We start from the raw sequence: 15,824 nt of genomic DNA on the forward strand, positions 1-15,824 counted from the left end.
ATGTTTCTCCAAGTGTTTGATGAGACGTTGCGGGAGATTTGGCCATGATGATCTACAGTTTTCCATATTGTGATTATTTTTGTTAGGAGGGGCAGCTTTCTTCTTGGTTTTCATTGTATAATGTAGTGTATTTGATTATGGAACTGATGATGAACTTAGTATATTTAATTTTCAAATATATAACACATCTAAGGCGTGGTATCCAAGTTCTATATATTGATATATTTATATATACTAGCAAAAAGTACGTGCGAGGCACGTATACTAAATTTTATGTTAGTTTTTTTTTTCTATATTATTTAAAAGTGATATAATTAAAAATTAAAGAAAAAATATTATTTGTTATTAGGTGAGATTATTATTACGTGTATCTAAATAATATACTTTATAATTTGGATATAGTGCGTGGAATCCGTAGTCCATTGGATGCTTGGAAACATCTTCAGGCTCGATTCTAGCAGTGTTCTGAATTTGCAAAATGAATATGAAGAGTATGAATAAATATACAACTCCTAAAGTCATAACCCCAAAGTGTAGCAGAAATGGTTCTGAGAGGTAAAACTAAATATTTTAAATGGAATGCCACCGGTAAGTACCTTTATTATAAAAACTAAGCTCGTTAAAAATGTGACCAGGAGAAAACAAAATATTCTCAATGGAAAAATGTTATAATTACCACTGGATGAGAAGGAAAATATAGTGCCTAAGTGTTTCTTCACACCAGTAGGATCACCTCCTCCATGTGGAATACAAAATGTTTTATGAATTGAAGATTGAGATGGCAAACATCAACTCCAATCCAAATCACTGAATGAATTTCAAAATCAAAAAATAAATTAGAAATATGATAAAATAATGAATGAATGAAAAATAAAGCCAAAAAAAAAAACTATTTTAAATGATTCGTCTATCTTTTTTAACTATTTCAAATGAATTTGTTCAATGTAATTCAACCATCTAATTATAATTTGGATGATTATCAAGGAGCATTGAAGCTTGTTTCTCATGTTTTGGTATCTTAGAACTCGATATCAATCTACTGGAGCTTGCAACCCCCTTTGATGCAATATCAATAGAAACGAAGATAATCCGCACTAAACATGTAGCAATAAATTATATATACACATAGAGTTTATAGATATTCCATTAAATTAATAAACATATATAGGGTGATATCTCAAATAAAACAAGTGTACCTTAACAAAAAAAAAAACAAATGGGTTGTACAAGTTGTATTGATACTTGAAAATCTGATTTGTTTGGGCTCGGCTTTGTTCCAATCAAAAGAGGTAAATGAACCACATAATTAATTTCTTTCGTTCCGATTAGTTCTCTGTTTTTGTTTCCATTGAGAAGAGATTAGAATTTGACGCCTAAATCTTGATCGGAGATTCGCCATACTCTGAGGAAATCGCTTGATGTGGCTCGGAGACGGGTTTTTGGCACTCCTTGTCTGGAATGAAGATTGTTTGGTCGAAGGGTATGGGTGTTAGAATGAGAGAGAGGCAGAACGGAGCAGATATCGCCATTGGAGTCGTATGTGTAGATCTCTGAACGTTTTTGCTACTTCAAAAGCTTAGTGAATAAATGATTTAACAAAAAGGAAAAGGAAGAAGAAATAGTTGGGATTTCACCAAGAACCAGGAAAAAATAGCTAAAAATAATTAAATAATAATAAAAAAAACAATACAAATAAATACATATTCATACCAAAAATTAAAAAATTTACAGATCAAGAATGCTTTAAAAAAAACGTTATAGATTCGACTAATGTCTAAGAATGACCAATTCAGAGAAGAGAGTCCTGATCATCATATTTAAAAAAAATCAGAAAATGTAATTCTACATAAAGCCCTAATCTTTCCACTAAACTAAATTAGATTTGTATGAAGAAAAGGGATTAGGGTTTGATTCCGTCTAAATAAAGCCCCATCTTTCTACTAAACTAAACTACATTTGAAAATCAGAAGTAGATATTGGGATTTTAGTTTATTTTTGCTAATAAATTGGTTTCAGTTTCGATTTCCACTTTTGATTTCATAATTTAATTTGTACTTTTATTTTTTGTTTATATTTATTTTAAGAAAAAATTAAAAACTTAAGAGACGTTACGTTAGCTTAGGCATTCAAAATTGTTAAATAGTAATTGGAATAAAGTCACCCAAAAACTAAGAATTCTGTTATATAGCTACATTTTATATAAAATAGATATATATATAAATTAAATCAGAAACAAATTACAAATATCAGTTCAAATATTAATGAGATTTGTTTTATTTTTATTTTATTATATATAAATAATATTTTATTATTTTATTAAATATAAATAAAAAGTCACCCATGAATTTCTCATAAACCAAGAAATTTAGTTATATAGGTACACTTTATATAAAATAGATATATATTATAGAATATTATATGTTTTCCTTGAACTCCAAGGACATAGCTAGAGATCACTATTGATAATTAAGTTTATTAAGTTAGACCAGCTGCCATGGACTAATAATAGTGATCAAGATATCTATGTTTATTATGCTTGATTTGAATTAATTAATTAATTATTAATACAGCTATGCACATGGACTAACGGTTCTTCGTTATAAGAAGAATTTGATAGAAACAAATAGTAAGCTATGATCGAAATATTTGTGAATGTATGACAAAACCTAAATAACAGATTATGCATTGTTGCATATATTAACTGAAAAATTAATTAATATAAATTTTTTGTGACTAAGTATAAAAATTATGACTAATTATAAATTATTATTCGTATGTTGTGACTAAAATGTCCGTGGCTAAAGGTATTAGTCACAAAAATTAAAATTTATTGTGATTAAATATATTTTTAGTCACAATACTTGTTGTGACTTAAACTAAATTAGTGACAGCTTGTAACTAAATACTATGTTTTAGTCGCAAGTAACATTTTTTTGTGACTAAAAGTCACATTTAGTCACAAAAAATTTATATTATGACTGAAAAATTTTCACTAAAAGTAGCAATTTTTTGTAGTGATACCTATATGGCTTTGGCTGATATCCCCTTTTTATAAAGAAACAGTACAGTCCCCTTTCACTGTGGGCAACTTAATATCATGACACTCCATTTTGTGTCATCTTTGGCAGGTGGTTTTTTGATTTTTCTCAAAACTTATGGTTTAATACAGGTTATTGTAGGTTTTTCAACCGGTTTCATTGCAAATGAATTTTTTATTACGATGATGAAGAATGACTATAGACATGAGATGATGGTGATCAAAGATGAGAGTGAAAATTGCTATAGATTTGGCTAATGATGTAATGGAAAGATGACTTGAAAACTTTTAGGGTTAGTCTTCAGATGTGGGAAGAATAGAACGATATAATTTTAGGGTTGAATGAAACCTATACTATCTGACTCCTATTAGGTTTAATTTTATGAATAATAATAATAATAACATAATAACAATAATAATATGATAAATTATTAAATAAATAAATATCTAACTTTTAAATTTAAATTAAACTCTAAATATCGTAACTTTAGGGCTTAATTCTGACCTAAAAAAATTACGAATTATGATATAGCTATTTCTACAAAATTTATAGATCTTTGAATTATCTTTCCAACGCGAATCACCTCAATCGGAGTTATAAAACTCCAGATATGGTCATTTTAGTAAAACAGTTTCTAAACCTACGAATTTTTCTAAGCTTACGAATTTTCTAACATTAATTGGATAATAATGTTATTTAATAACACTTATACAATTAATTTAATCTAAAAAACATATTATAAATATCATAATATTTTACTTTCATAGTTAACACAACTTTAACTCTCTTTAGAAAATTGGTACAACTACTCTAAACAATAATCTCTACTTACTAACAATACAAATAAATGAGATCATTATTCTTTCACTATTAATATCCCAAGAAAAGTTAAATACTATTTTAATCTGGATATATTACATAACCATATCCCGTTGGTTATTAGAAAATAACCGATGGCATAGGGTACACGTGTCAAATTTCACGTGTACCCTATGTCGTCGGTTATTTCCTAATAACCAACGGGATAGGCTTTTGAAAATGCACTCAGAAATGTTTTCCTCCCAACTGACTCTAAATGGCATAATCTAATTCTATACCAACGATTTTTATACAAAAATTGTCTCTAAAAGTCAATTTTCAATAGACAGGTATTTTTACACCCTTTAGCTTCCCTTATTATGAAACTTGTTGAAAAAAAGCCTCTAAAGAGTTATTTTATAGTAGTGCGCCATGTATGTAATTTAAAATAAAAATAATTAATATATATATGTATATATTAGAAAATCAATTAACTATTTTTATAAAAAATAAACAAATCTTAAAGCCTTTTAATTTTTTTTTTGTCAAATTACATATGTGGCCCTAATATGTGAAAATAACTAAACAATTAGGTCAATATTTTATTAGTCACATATAACAAAAGTTAACAAAAAGACAGTTACAATCAAAACATATTTTCGTGGGGCTGGAGTGTCCTTTTTGTAACAATGCAGCAGAGACAATTGAGCATGTGTTATTGTTCTGCAACTTCAGTACCTCTTGTTGGATTCGGTCTGGGTGGGGAAGTGCACCAACACAGAATGTCAGCTTTGTGGACTGGTTTACTGCTCTAGTCAGTCGGCAAAAACCAAAAATAATTGAGGAGGGAGTTATGATGTGTTGGTCTATTTGGAAGACCCGCAACGATGTCGTTTGGAACCAAAAAAACTGTTCTGCAGCTGATGTAGTGTGTACCGCGAGATTAATTCTTGCTCAATGGAAGTACGCTCAATCAAGGAAATTTGATCCCCTTCATGTGCCTGCTGGTACTTTTGAAGGAAGCGAGCGTTGGTCGAAACCGGAAGCAAATAAGCTTAAGATTAATGTCGACGGGGCCGTGTTTGCTGCTGAAAATGCTTATGGTTCAGGTATTGTTGTTCGTGATGATGGTGGACGGTTGATTGAGGCTGTTGCAAGCTATGTAACTGGGGGTACTCAACCGGAATTGGCCGAGATAATGGGGATTAAGGAAGCACTCAGTTGGGTCAAGAGGAAAGGTATTCAAGATGTTGTCATTGAATCAGATAGCCTACTTTCGATCCAAGCGTTGGAAAGTTCTATTCGAATGCCTTCGGTGTTTGGTTTAATGGTTGTTGAGTGTCAAACTCTTTTACTTTCTCTTGCCAATGTTAAAATTTGTTTTGTTAAGTGATCTGCTAACAGAGTTGCACATTGCATTGCCCGCAACTCTTGTTTTTGGTCAGGTTGTAATTTTGTAGAAGGGATAGCACCTGCTGCTCTTCAAACTCTTATTCTTGCCGATTTGGCAGTTTAATGGATTGAAGCTTTTCAAAAAAAGTTAACAAAAAGACCATTTATACAATAATGTCAATAGTTTGAAGACTATTTTAACACATTGGAAAAAAATACATAAGTCATATTTTGAAAAACAAGTAAGTAACATCAACAACATTTCTTATTAGTTAAGCACATACAATATCTTTACCATAAATATTTGTACTTATGTGGGTAGCCTATTATTTCTCTATTTCTTTTAAGATCTGGATCATCATCTTCTGCAATAGGTTCATCCCACTCTACACATTTGGTGGTACTATGACTCCACACTAAAGAAATTTCACCCACTTTCATGTCATATTCAAACCAACCATCCATGTCACCCTCTCTTTGCTCTCTGAAATACACACAATTGCCCCTACAACCAACCTTATCAGCACCAACTAAAATACAACAATCACTGCCCACAAACAATGTCTTCTCACCCAAACTCTTCATTTTGATCAAAGATAAATCATCCAAACAAAGCTTATAAACCTCAACACCATCCACAACTCTATCTTGTTCCCCAAAAACAAGAAACACAAGCAGAATTTCACCATCACATTCTATCAAGCACTCCCTAAACCCCTTACAAAGTACGGAAGGAATGGCTCTCGCTTTCCCAACACCGGTGATTTCAAAGATGTCAACCACATGCTCGATTACCACAAGAGTTCCTTGTGAGCTTAAAGCATAGAACTTTCCATTGACTCCGATTGCATTTGTAAACCGCATAAATGGTTGATTACGATCACTTTTTTTGCTTTGAATGTATTCTTCATGTGGATCAACAAGCAGACAATCTTGTTTGATCCAATCATGGGAATCGGGTTTTCCTCTCAGCCAATAAAACATGAAAGCTGGAGAGGAAATCCCAGTCACCACCATCATGACACAACTTTTCTTATAATCATAATCAGAAGGTGAAGACCATAATGCCACACCTTTGATGGGAATATTGTCCCCTAAATTCTCAACACTCCAACCATAACAACAATTTTGTTGAATGGGATTGAAAATATTTATTTGAGACATCTTATCAACCCTTTGCACCACCAAATGACCATAACAACAACCCCAAAAGTTTAGCCAAGGAAATGGTTTCAACTCTTTCTTCCTAAAATACCAACTGGAGTTCACGTGGTAAAAAGGAAACGATATCTTGCACAGTTGAGGCTTTTTGACTTGGTTTCGATTGTAGTTGTGATCATCGGATTCGCTTAGCCAATTATAAGATTGTGTTAGTTGATGATGCTTATGATTAATGAGGTTGCAGTAGTGTCGCTTGTTTGTATGAGATCTCCATGACTTTGTTAGGCTCCCAAAGTTGATTGTTGGCATTAGAGATGAATGTTTCTCTAAGTGTTTGATGAGACGTTGCGGAAGATCTGGCCATGATGATCTACAGTTTTCGATATTGTGTTTATTTTTGTTAGGAGGGGCAGCTTTCTTCTTGGTCTTCATTATTTAATGTATAGTATTTGATTATGGATCGAACTGATGATGAACTTAGTATGTTTAATTTTCAAATATATAACACATCTAAGACGTGGTATCCAAGTTTCATACATTAATTTATGTATATATAAATATATAATACAATATTATATGTTTTCCTTGATCTCCAAGGACATAGAGAGTTAGAGACTATTGATAATTAAGTTTGTTTTTTATTTATTAAATTGGACCCAGCTATGCACATGGACTAATAATAGTCACGATATTTATGTTTTTTATGCACGATTTGACTTAATTAATTAATTAATTAATACAGTTATCACATGGACTAAACAATAATCAGCTATGATCGAAATATTAGTATTAGGAGAGAAAAATGTATGACAAAACCTAATATTTAACAGATTATATATTAACTAAAAAGATAATTAATTACAGGGTGACTCATATCTATAAATTAATGGATATGTCTCCTCATTTTTGCCACTAGTATTAGTTTATCTCCTCCTGGCAAATTAAAGTGAGTACAGTTTCACCACCTACCTCTAACATTATTCAAATTAATTCTCAAACTAACATTTTTTATATATGAACATAATAATAGTCTTTTACTATAGTTATATATCCTAACTATTTTGTAAAATAAAAAAGTTGAGATTATATCGTAATAAACAAGACTGTATTATATATATGATAATATATTTTTTTAACATAAATACATAATATACATTAGGATAAATTAAAAATGAGGTTTTTTATTTATTTATTTTTATTTTTTTTATTTTACACTTTAAAATAGTTTTTTGTCTTGCATCTTTTACGAAATTTTATACAAAAATCCCTATAGCAACTAATGGAGACTTAAATCGCAACCAAAATCCATATAGCAACCCACATAGAAACTAGAAATTTTTACATCAAAAATACAAAATGGCTTTTTTATTACATATATACTCCCACACGGCAGTAGTTACATTTGTACACTTTAAGTTTTATTTCTTTACAATTTTACTACTTAAATGCAACTGAGGTGTCTACACATATCAGCTGATTGACACCTATCAATCCATGTTTTCCCTATATTTTTTTCTTTCTTTTTTTCATTATCTTTTCAGTTTTTTTTTTTTTTTAAAAAAAAATTCTCCATAACTGATCTTCTTTCCTAACCATATTCAAAACCAACTTTTTCACTACCCAATTTTCTGTCATTTTCTTTTCTAACTTCCATTAACCGATTTTCCATAACTATTTGTCATCTATTTTCTTTGGTCTGAACTTATATATATTCATGGCTATTACTTGTTCTTCATCGTCCCCTTCTCCATTGCCCAAAAAAAAAATTGAAAATGAGTGTTAAATTTGTAGCAAATAAGTCCAAAGAAAAATACCCAGTTGTAGAAGATGATGACTCCGACTTTGCTCTGCCTGTATTGAAACAGGGGTCGTGGACTTATGAAGAAGAAATTTAAAGTTTATATTTCTTAGAAAATTTCCCCAACTTCTGAGAATAGGAAAAGGAAGGTTGAAGTTGATCATGGCTGAAGACGTTTGTGGGAAAAAAACTAATGTTGGTGCTGATGTTCGAACCGAGGTTTGTTTTCGGTTTCTTTTTGGTTTTCCCCCATTTTTGAAATTTTTTCATATTCAACTTTTGCGGGTTTTGTGTTTATTGATTTCTCATTTTGTAATAGTTTTTTCATAGTTTTTTAATAGTGTAAACACCTTCTGTATGTATTTTTTTTTAATATATTTTTTATGTAGTTGTTTCCTGTCCATTTTTATATCATCAATGGGTAACAATGAGATTTATCATGGATGTTGATGTTCAAAGAGTTTTTCCTTTATTTTAGTTTGTATACAGTTGTTTTGTAGTTTTATTATAGTTTTGCTACTTGCATATGTTATTTCATTATAAAACTAATATGCAACTATTTGCACAAAACTTACTATGTATAACTACTATATTTCTTAGTCCCTGTCAAATTAAATTTCTGCATAATATATAAACTATCATAAAACGATAATACAACTATAAGGCAACCAAAACAAAAAATAAACAGACTTATGCATATCTGGTTGTACCTTAATTCGATTTTACTCTTCTTATTGTGTTTTTTAAAAAATATATTTATATTGGAAACCAGTAATCAATCAAAATGCAATTGTATATAACGTAGATGTATTATTCATGAGGTTTTTTTAAAAAAATTCACATCATACATTGTTTTGGATTTGGTGGGAGCTCCAGATCTGTTTGTTACAGATCTACATTTCATGAATCTAGATTTCGATATTAGGGGGAGTTGTTTTGATCGAATAAAACAGAAAACAAATGTGTAATTTCAGTTTCTTCACAGTTTTTTGATTTTTTTTCGTCATTTTCTGTTTAGATTATTGCAGGTCTTCTTTTCCAATTGATTTCGCCAGAATTAATGGTTGTATTTTCCTCGTTTTGGTTTCATTTTGGTTGTTTTGCGGTTTTGAAACGATCGAGGTATGTTCATCTTCAATGTTCGCTCTTTACAGCTGAAGGCGTAGTGCATGTGGTATTTTTGTAAATATTTGTATGTGAACTGTATAAATGTTTAATGGGCCGGCCCAGAGTATTTTTGTAATTTTTTTTCTTTTTTGTATTTTTCTGTTTTTTTCCCTAGAAACTATCGGATAAACCACCGGAGCAACCCAAATTATAAATTTGAAAAAAAAATTAAAAAATAGTATATGGGATAATTTTACATTAAAAGTAATCTTTAATACATTATATAATAATATTCATAAACCTCAAAAATATATAATTATTATATTAACAAGGCAACATAAATGCGCTTCGCGCGATCATTATACTAATTAATAAATAATTTTTAGGATTTTTTTAATAGTTTAAAATCATTATATTATGTTATGGCGCAAATATTTTTTTATTGTACTATAAAAAAGTATTTATTTTTGAGTTAATTTTAAAGTAGTAACGAATAATGGTTAGTTTGGTAGGATTTAACGATTTTATTAATAATTTTAAATAAAATAATTATTGTATTTATTATATTAACGAATAATAATATATATAATACTAATATAAATTTTTACTTCTTTTTACAGTTTGAAGAAAAGCAAACATACAATCAAAAAACTGAATTATTACCATTACAACGACAGTGGATAGAACGATTGATAGCGGTAATTCACGAAGGTTTGGACGAATGATGCTGAAAGGCCTAAGAATTTTTCTTCCCTATCTTATTTTTTTAGGTTAACTTGTAATTAGATTTATTAACTTGTTAATACTTGAACTAATTTTATAATATTTGTGTAATATATAATTGAAATTTATTTAATTACTTCTATAAAATAAAATTAAATATATTGGCTAATCATAAAATTAATTTAAATAATATTTAATTTAGCTTTTTAAAAAGTAAATATTTAATTTAAATTTAAATAAAATAGTATTTAATACAAATTTCTAAATATATATTTTAAATAAATTAAATTTCTTGATATATAATTGGTTTTTAACTGAATAACATAATAGTTATTAATGATTTGGCGTATATTTTTGGGCCTAACGTCAGTTATATATGCATATAGCGTTAGTTATTTGTATATAATCGACACCATAGTGTACATATAGCGTTAGTTCTTTATTAATAAATGAGTTCATAGGGTAATATTTGGCATCACTTGTTTTCAATCCTACAGTATCGCCTGAATCAGCGTCGGTAGAGAATTTTACCAAAATTGACGCTAAAATGTCTTAAAAACTGCCTCTAAAGCTCAGATTTATAGTACTATTAACATTAAAAAGGAAAGGAAAAAAAATGACCATTCTTTAAGGAATTTTTTAACTAATTTCTACTTCTTCTTCTCTCGTGATACACTGTTTTAATTCATTTGTTCTCTAAGTTTGTTCAGGATCAATGGTTATGAGTTGTACTTGTGTTGGTTCATCTTCTTTCCACATGATGGTGTTTTTCCTGTTACTCTCACAGTACTTTTCGTTGCTCAATCAACTCTTGGTTCTAAAAGGGTGAGAAGATTTGTCTTAGTCCTTTGGCTACTTTGATAGGCACCGTTACGAAAAATTATTAAATACTACGCAAGTGCACGTAATCAAGTAGTATACTCACGCAAGTGAGGTCGAACCACAGGGAATTGTATTAATTACTACTAAATTATAATTATAATTCTATTTGGCAAATCAATAGTTTTTATGATTCACAAGAATGAAAGTAACTCAGAAAACTTAAATAACACAAGTGAAAGTTGAGCAAGATGAGATAATAGAGAGGAGAATCCTGTTGTTTGTTTACCCAATTGTTAATGCCTAATTGCTATCCTTTTCTTGAAGTGAATGACAGATTAAAACTAACCTAACTCTTTTCAGATCTTTTAGGTTCTAAATCACATGTTCTCTAATTAATCTCTTAATTAAACTAACATGAAATCAGCATTAAGCAATAATCTACTTCTCACATAAGTCATGTGAATACTCTCGTTTCACATAGAATATCGATTATCCAATTTTAGCATTCTCAATTCTCACTTTTCAGATTTTGAATTGAGATCATAGAACATGTAGAAGGTGATCAAGCTTACACGTGGAATTAAACACAAATAAAGATAATTTCACAATCAAGAATGGAGGAATGACAATTATTCATTAACTAGGTAAAAACTTTAAACAATAATCATCATCCTCCCTAAATGGGAAATTTAGTTCATAATTAAATCCATAACCATTCCTATAACAATATTCAGCATAAAGAAATTAAAAAGGAATAGAGAAAGAAACTGTTGGTGGAATGACTCTGGATCTTCGCTTTGATTTCCTCTGCTCTTCTTGCTGCTTTCTACTATGTTTTAGGGTTCCAAATCACATCCCCTAATTTTCAATCGCAATTTTCTATGTATAACTAATTTTTAGGGTTCGTCGGACGAATTTGCCCCTGGCCGTACGGGCTCTTGCTGCGGCCACAATGTTCCTTGCCGCGGCCAGATGAGCTTCTGAAAACCGTGCTTCTATTCTGACTTTATGGCCGCGGCGAGGGTGTATCTCGCTGCGGCGGCTGGGGCATCAAAATTTGTGTCCTCCGTCTTCGAGTTATGGCCGCGGCCACAATGATCTAGCCGCGGCCAAAAGTGCATTAAACCTAAAATTGGCGTTTTTCTTGGCTCCGCTCATCTTTTATTGCACTCTTGCAACCCGAAGCCTCTATTACTCCGAAGAACCTGAAAACATAGAAAACACGCATAATTCCGTCCTAAAACAATGAAAAGCGAATACAGATGCAAAGTGGAGAGATCAATTACAATATTAGAGGCATTCTTCAGAGGGTTTTCAGCATTCTTCTCTTCTCTATTTTCATCTCTTTTCTAAAAGTTAATATGTGTGATTGTGCTGTCATAAACATGAGTACCTAAACATTTAATTAGGGTTAGATGGAGATTGTTTAACATTGTTTTATGGTTTTAATATGATTTATTTTCTCCCTAATTTCTATGTATTCTATTTTATTTGTGCTTAATTACTTTTAATTGCCTGAGCACCAATTAACTGTCTATGATTTTGATGCGAGATCTGAGAAGTGAGTGTCAAATATGCTATAGTAAAATAGAACTGAATTTCGATATAGGACAAGAGTACCTATATGGTTTAGATAGCTTATAGGGTTTCTGTGTTTAATGCCTGTTGCATGTTAAATTTATCACGAGAGTAGAAAGTTTGCATGTAATTGAGACGTATATATCTGAGAAGACTATAAATTACTTTAGTAAACCTGCTATTGCATAGAAATTAATATTAGGAAAATAATCATATTAGGCCATATTCAATAGAAACAATTGAAATCGAAGCCCTAGTTTTTATTAACTTTCAATTTTCTTGAATCATTGCTTCTTACTAGTTTTCTTATTTTTCATTCTTTTCTATTCTTTTATTTAACCAAATAGAAGTAAAAGTTTAATTTTAACGTGCTTAACTACACTCCCTGTGGGATCGACCTCACTCCTGGTGAGTTTACTACTTATAACGATACTTACACTTGCGTGTGCAAAATATCGCAACAATAATCATAAAAATAACATACTTGTTTACAAGTACAAATTTGTGAACACTATTTCCAAGCTGCAAATCCAAAACTTGATCCAAAAATTATTAAACCCCCTTTAACAATCTGAAAAACAATAAAATAAACCATAAATAAATTATAACATCATTGCTCAAAAAAATAAATAAATAATACTACACCCACACTGTCTTGTGCTTAAAAATTAGACACCCTAAACAAGCAAGCAAAATCATTTTTAAAAAATATATATTGAATATTATATTTATAATATGTACATATATATAAATAAATATACCAGTACTGTGGGCCGCTCAAAATGAATGGCCACAGCGAAGATGGCCGGTTCTGCTTGGGGACGAATGCGAACTGTGAAGGGGATCATGTGAGACCTAGGACGAGCGACGAACAATCTGAAATGCCCTGAAGGGTTGGAGGTGAGAGGAGGAAGTATCGTCGTCGTGGTTGAAGAGAATGAGGTATCGAAGAGAAGAAGAGGAGAAGAGAAAAAATGAGGAGAGAAATTTTTTAGGGTTTATATATATAACTATTAGCAGCGGGGCCTGCCGCTAATGCTCGACCGCTAATACTCCGCCGCTAATAGTATTAATAGTAATAAAATATATATATTTTTAAATATTTTAGTAATTAAAAAATATTATTAGCGGCAGAATTTGCCGCTAATAATTCTGAATTTAAATGGGCGGGAACTTTATTCACAGTTGTTTTTGAGATTATTATTAGCGGGTGACATTAGCAGCGGGTCCTGCCGTTAATAATGGAAAATATTATATTTAAAATTTTGAACTTTATTACTGGCGAACCCCATTTTCCGCCACCAGACTACCAGCAAAGACCATCTTCCGCTAATAATTTCGCCACTAATACCTTTTATTGTTGTAGTGATTGATTGTGTTCATCTACATCTCAACCCAACAAATCAGATCCATCTCCTACTATATTAGTAGGAAACAAAGCTATAAAAAGAGAATTTTAGGTATTTCTCCATTGCACAAGGTATTGCATAGCTGAAGTGCTCCTTTCAATTTTTATTTCATAGCTATTTTAAACCGACAAAAATAGTTTAAATAAATTTACAGGTATTCTCCATTATAGGAATTAATTTTAAACACTCACTTAATTTTATTAGAAGAACTCCAACTAGTTTTGTGGGGTATTAACTTCTTTTATAAAGCTTTGTATATGGTTCACACTATTGGACTTTAAGGATATTGTAACCATCTAATGAGAAGATTCCTTAAGGGGAGAGTAACTGGGAAGTAGGCTAATATTGTTTGGCTGAATTAATATAAACTTTCTCTTTTACTTTTATGTTTTGGAAAATACTAAAAGACATTTTAGGTATCAAATATCACAAGAAGTGATATATTGTTATTAGTATAAATCAATATCAAATTTCACATATTTTAATTTAATAAATAAAATAAAAAACTGTTAACCACTCACAATGTTTTACATCAATATTATAGTGTTGAAAACAATTTAAAATACCTAATAGTAATATTGTTATTATGTTTTGAACCTTACTTATTTTTTAGGTTTATGATTTTGTTATGATATTTGTCAACCATATTTTGGTAAAAATTAATATATAGAAACTTCCCCAGAGATCGATATGATCCAAGTGACATCGCTATGATAGCCACACTTTGCTTGCAAGTCCCTATAATATTTAAGTTAATAGATCAATTTCCCTACGTACTATTAATAAATATGTACTTTAGCCTACGTACTATTCTCTTTTACGTAGCTAGCATATGTGTTAGTTATTATGGGCCAAATATATTAGTTCAAACCAACTACGTACGTGATTGTGAGTTAATTCATTTAATCCGGCCAACCCATTTCTTAGCCAAAGCTGCTATATTATCCGTTTTAGTTTGGAGTCTGTTCTAACTATTTTGCTACATTGTTTGGTAGCAGAAGTCATTATTTAATTAATAAAAATCAAACTTTTATTCAAACAAAAAAAAAAAAAAAAAAAAAGAAGAGTAGGTTATAGCTTATTGGGCTGAAAAATACTGATAGGTCATATCAAGTCACGTATGTTAATTTTATTTTAGTTTTTAATTTTTTTTAATATCATAATTTTAAAATTAATAATATTCAATGTAGTGATAGTTATTGAAATTTAAAAGCATAGTAGTGATTTAAATAAAAACAAAAATTACTATTATACTTTGTAATAGTAATTAAAAAAAATTATTATTCGTCCCAAATTTATCATCGAAATTAAAGAAAATGCTCATCTGGTTAAACTATCAAAACATTCAATAATTTAAAATAATATTTAAAATTTAACTAATTCTAAATATCAAAATTTGAAAATAACTTTTAATAAAAAAATAAACAATTTGAAAAAATTTATTATTAATTGCAACTCTTTAAGTGGAGTAATTATATTTAGGTTGAACTAACTACATGGATGCTGACCCTTTACATGGCAACATTAATAATTTGTTATTTTTTTTTTATTTAAAAAAAAGTTACCCAATAATTTCCCATAAACCAAGAATTTTGGTATATAGCCACATTTTATATAGAATAAATTTAACCCAACTTAACCTATTTTTTGAAGGACCTTCCAAATTTAAGACAACTTTCATGTATAAAATATATTTTACATTCACAAAATATATAAAAATTTATATTTTACATTTGAATAAATAAATTATATTTATATATTACGATAACCTTAAAAAATTGAATTGACTAAAACACATCAGTAACACGTAATTCATGGTTACCATACTACTTTTACAAACAAGTTTAACGTGAGAATCAATCACACGCTATTATTGACACCCAAACAATGATACCACCACCACCTTAGATTTTTTGAAAGTACTATATTTACACACATACATATACATATATATATATATATATCCACTATAAAAATATTTACTTTTTGTCACAATAA

The 15,824-nt window shown here is 29.8% G+C and overlaps 1 protein-coding gene across 1 annotated transcript; it reads left to right on the plus strand.

The window, feature by feature from the left end:
• Positions 1 to 542: 542 nt before the first annotated feature.
• Positions 543 to 5,352, plus strand: LOC115719795 (uncharacterized). Its single transcript, XM_030648984.1, has 3 exons — positions 543 to 555; positions 4,532 to 5,074; positions 5,282 to 5,352. The coding sequence occupies exons 1-3, from the start codon at positions 543 to 545 to the stop codon at positions 5,350 to 5,352; spliced, it is 627 nt and encodes a 208-aa protein (XP_030504844.1).
• The last annotated feature ends 10,472 nt before the right edge of the window (positions 5,353 to 15,824 follow it).

This window comes from Cannabis sativa, chromosome 2, assembly GCF_029168945.1.
Source record: "Cannabis sativa cultivar Pink pepper isolate KNU-18-1 chromosome 2, ASM2916894v1, whole genome shotgun sequence".
NCBI lineage: Eukaryota > Viridiplantae > Streptophyta > Magnoliopsida > Rosales > Cannabaceae > Cannabis > Cannabis sativa.

What these genes read in the sequence shown, in the direction of transcription:
- LOC115719795 (XM_030648984.1), top strand. An exon ending in CAGTTGGGTCAAGAGGAAAG is followed by an intron (nt 5,075 to 5,281) that starts GTATTCAAGATG and finishes GTTTTTGGTCAG; the next exon opens with GTTGTAATTTTGTAGAAGGG.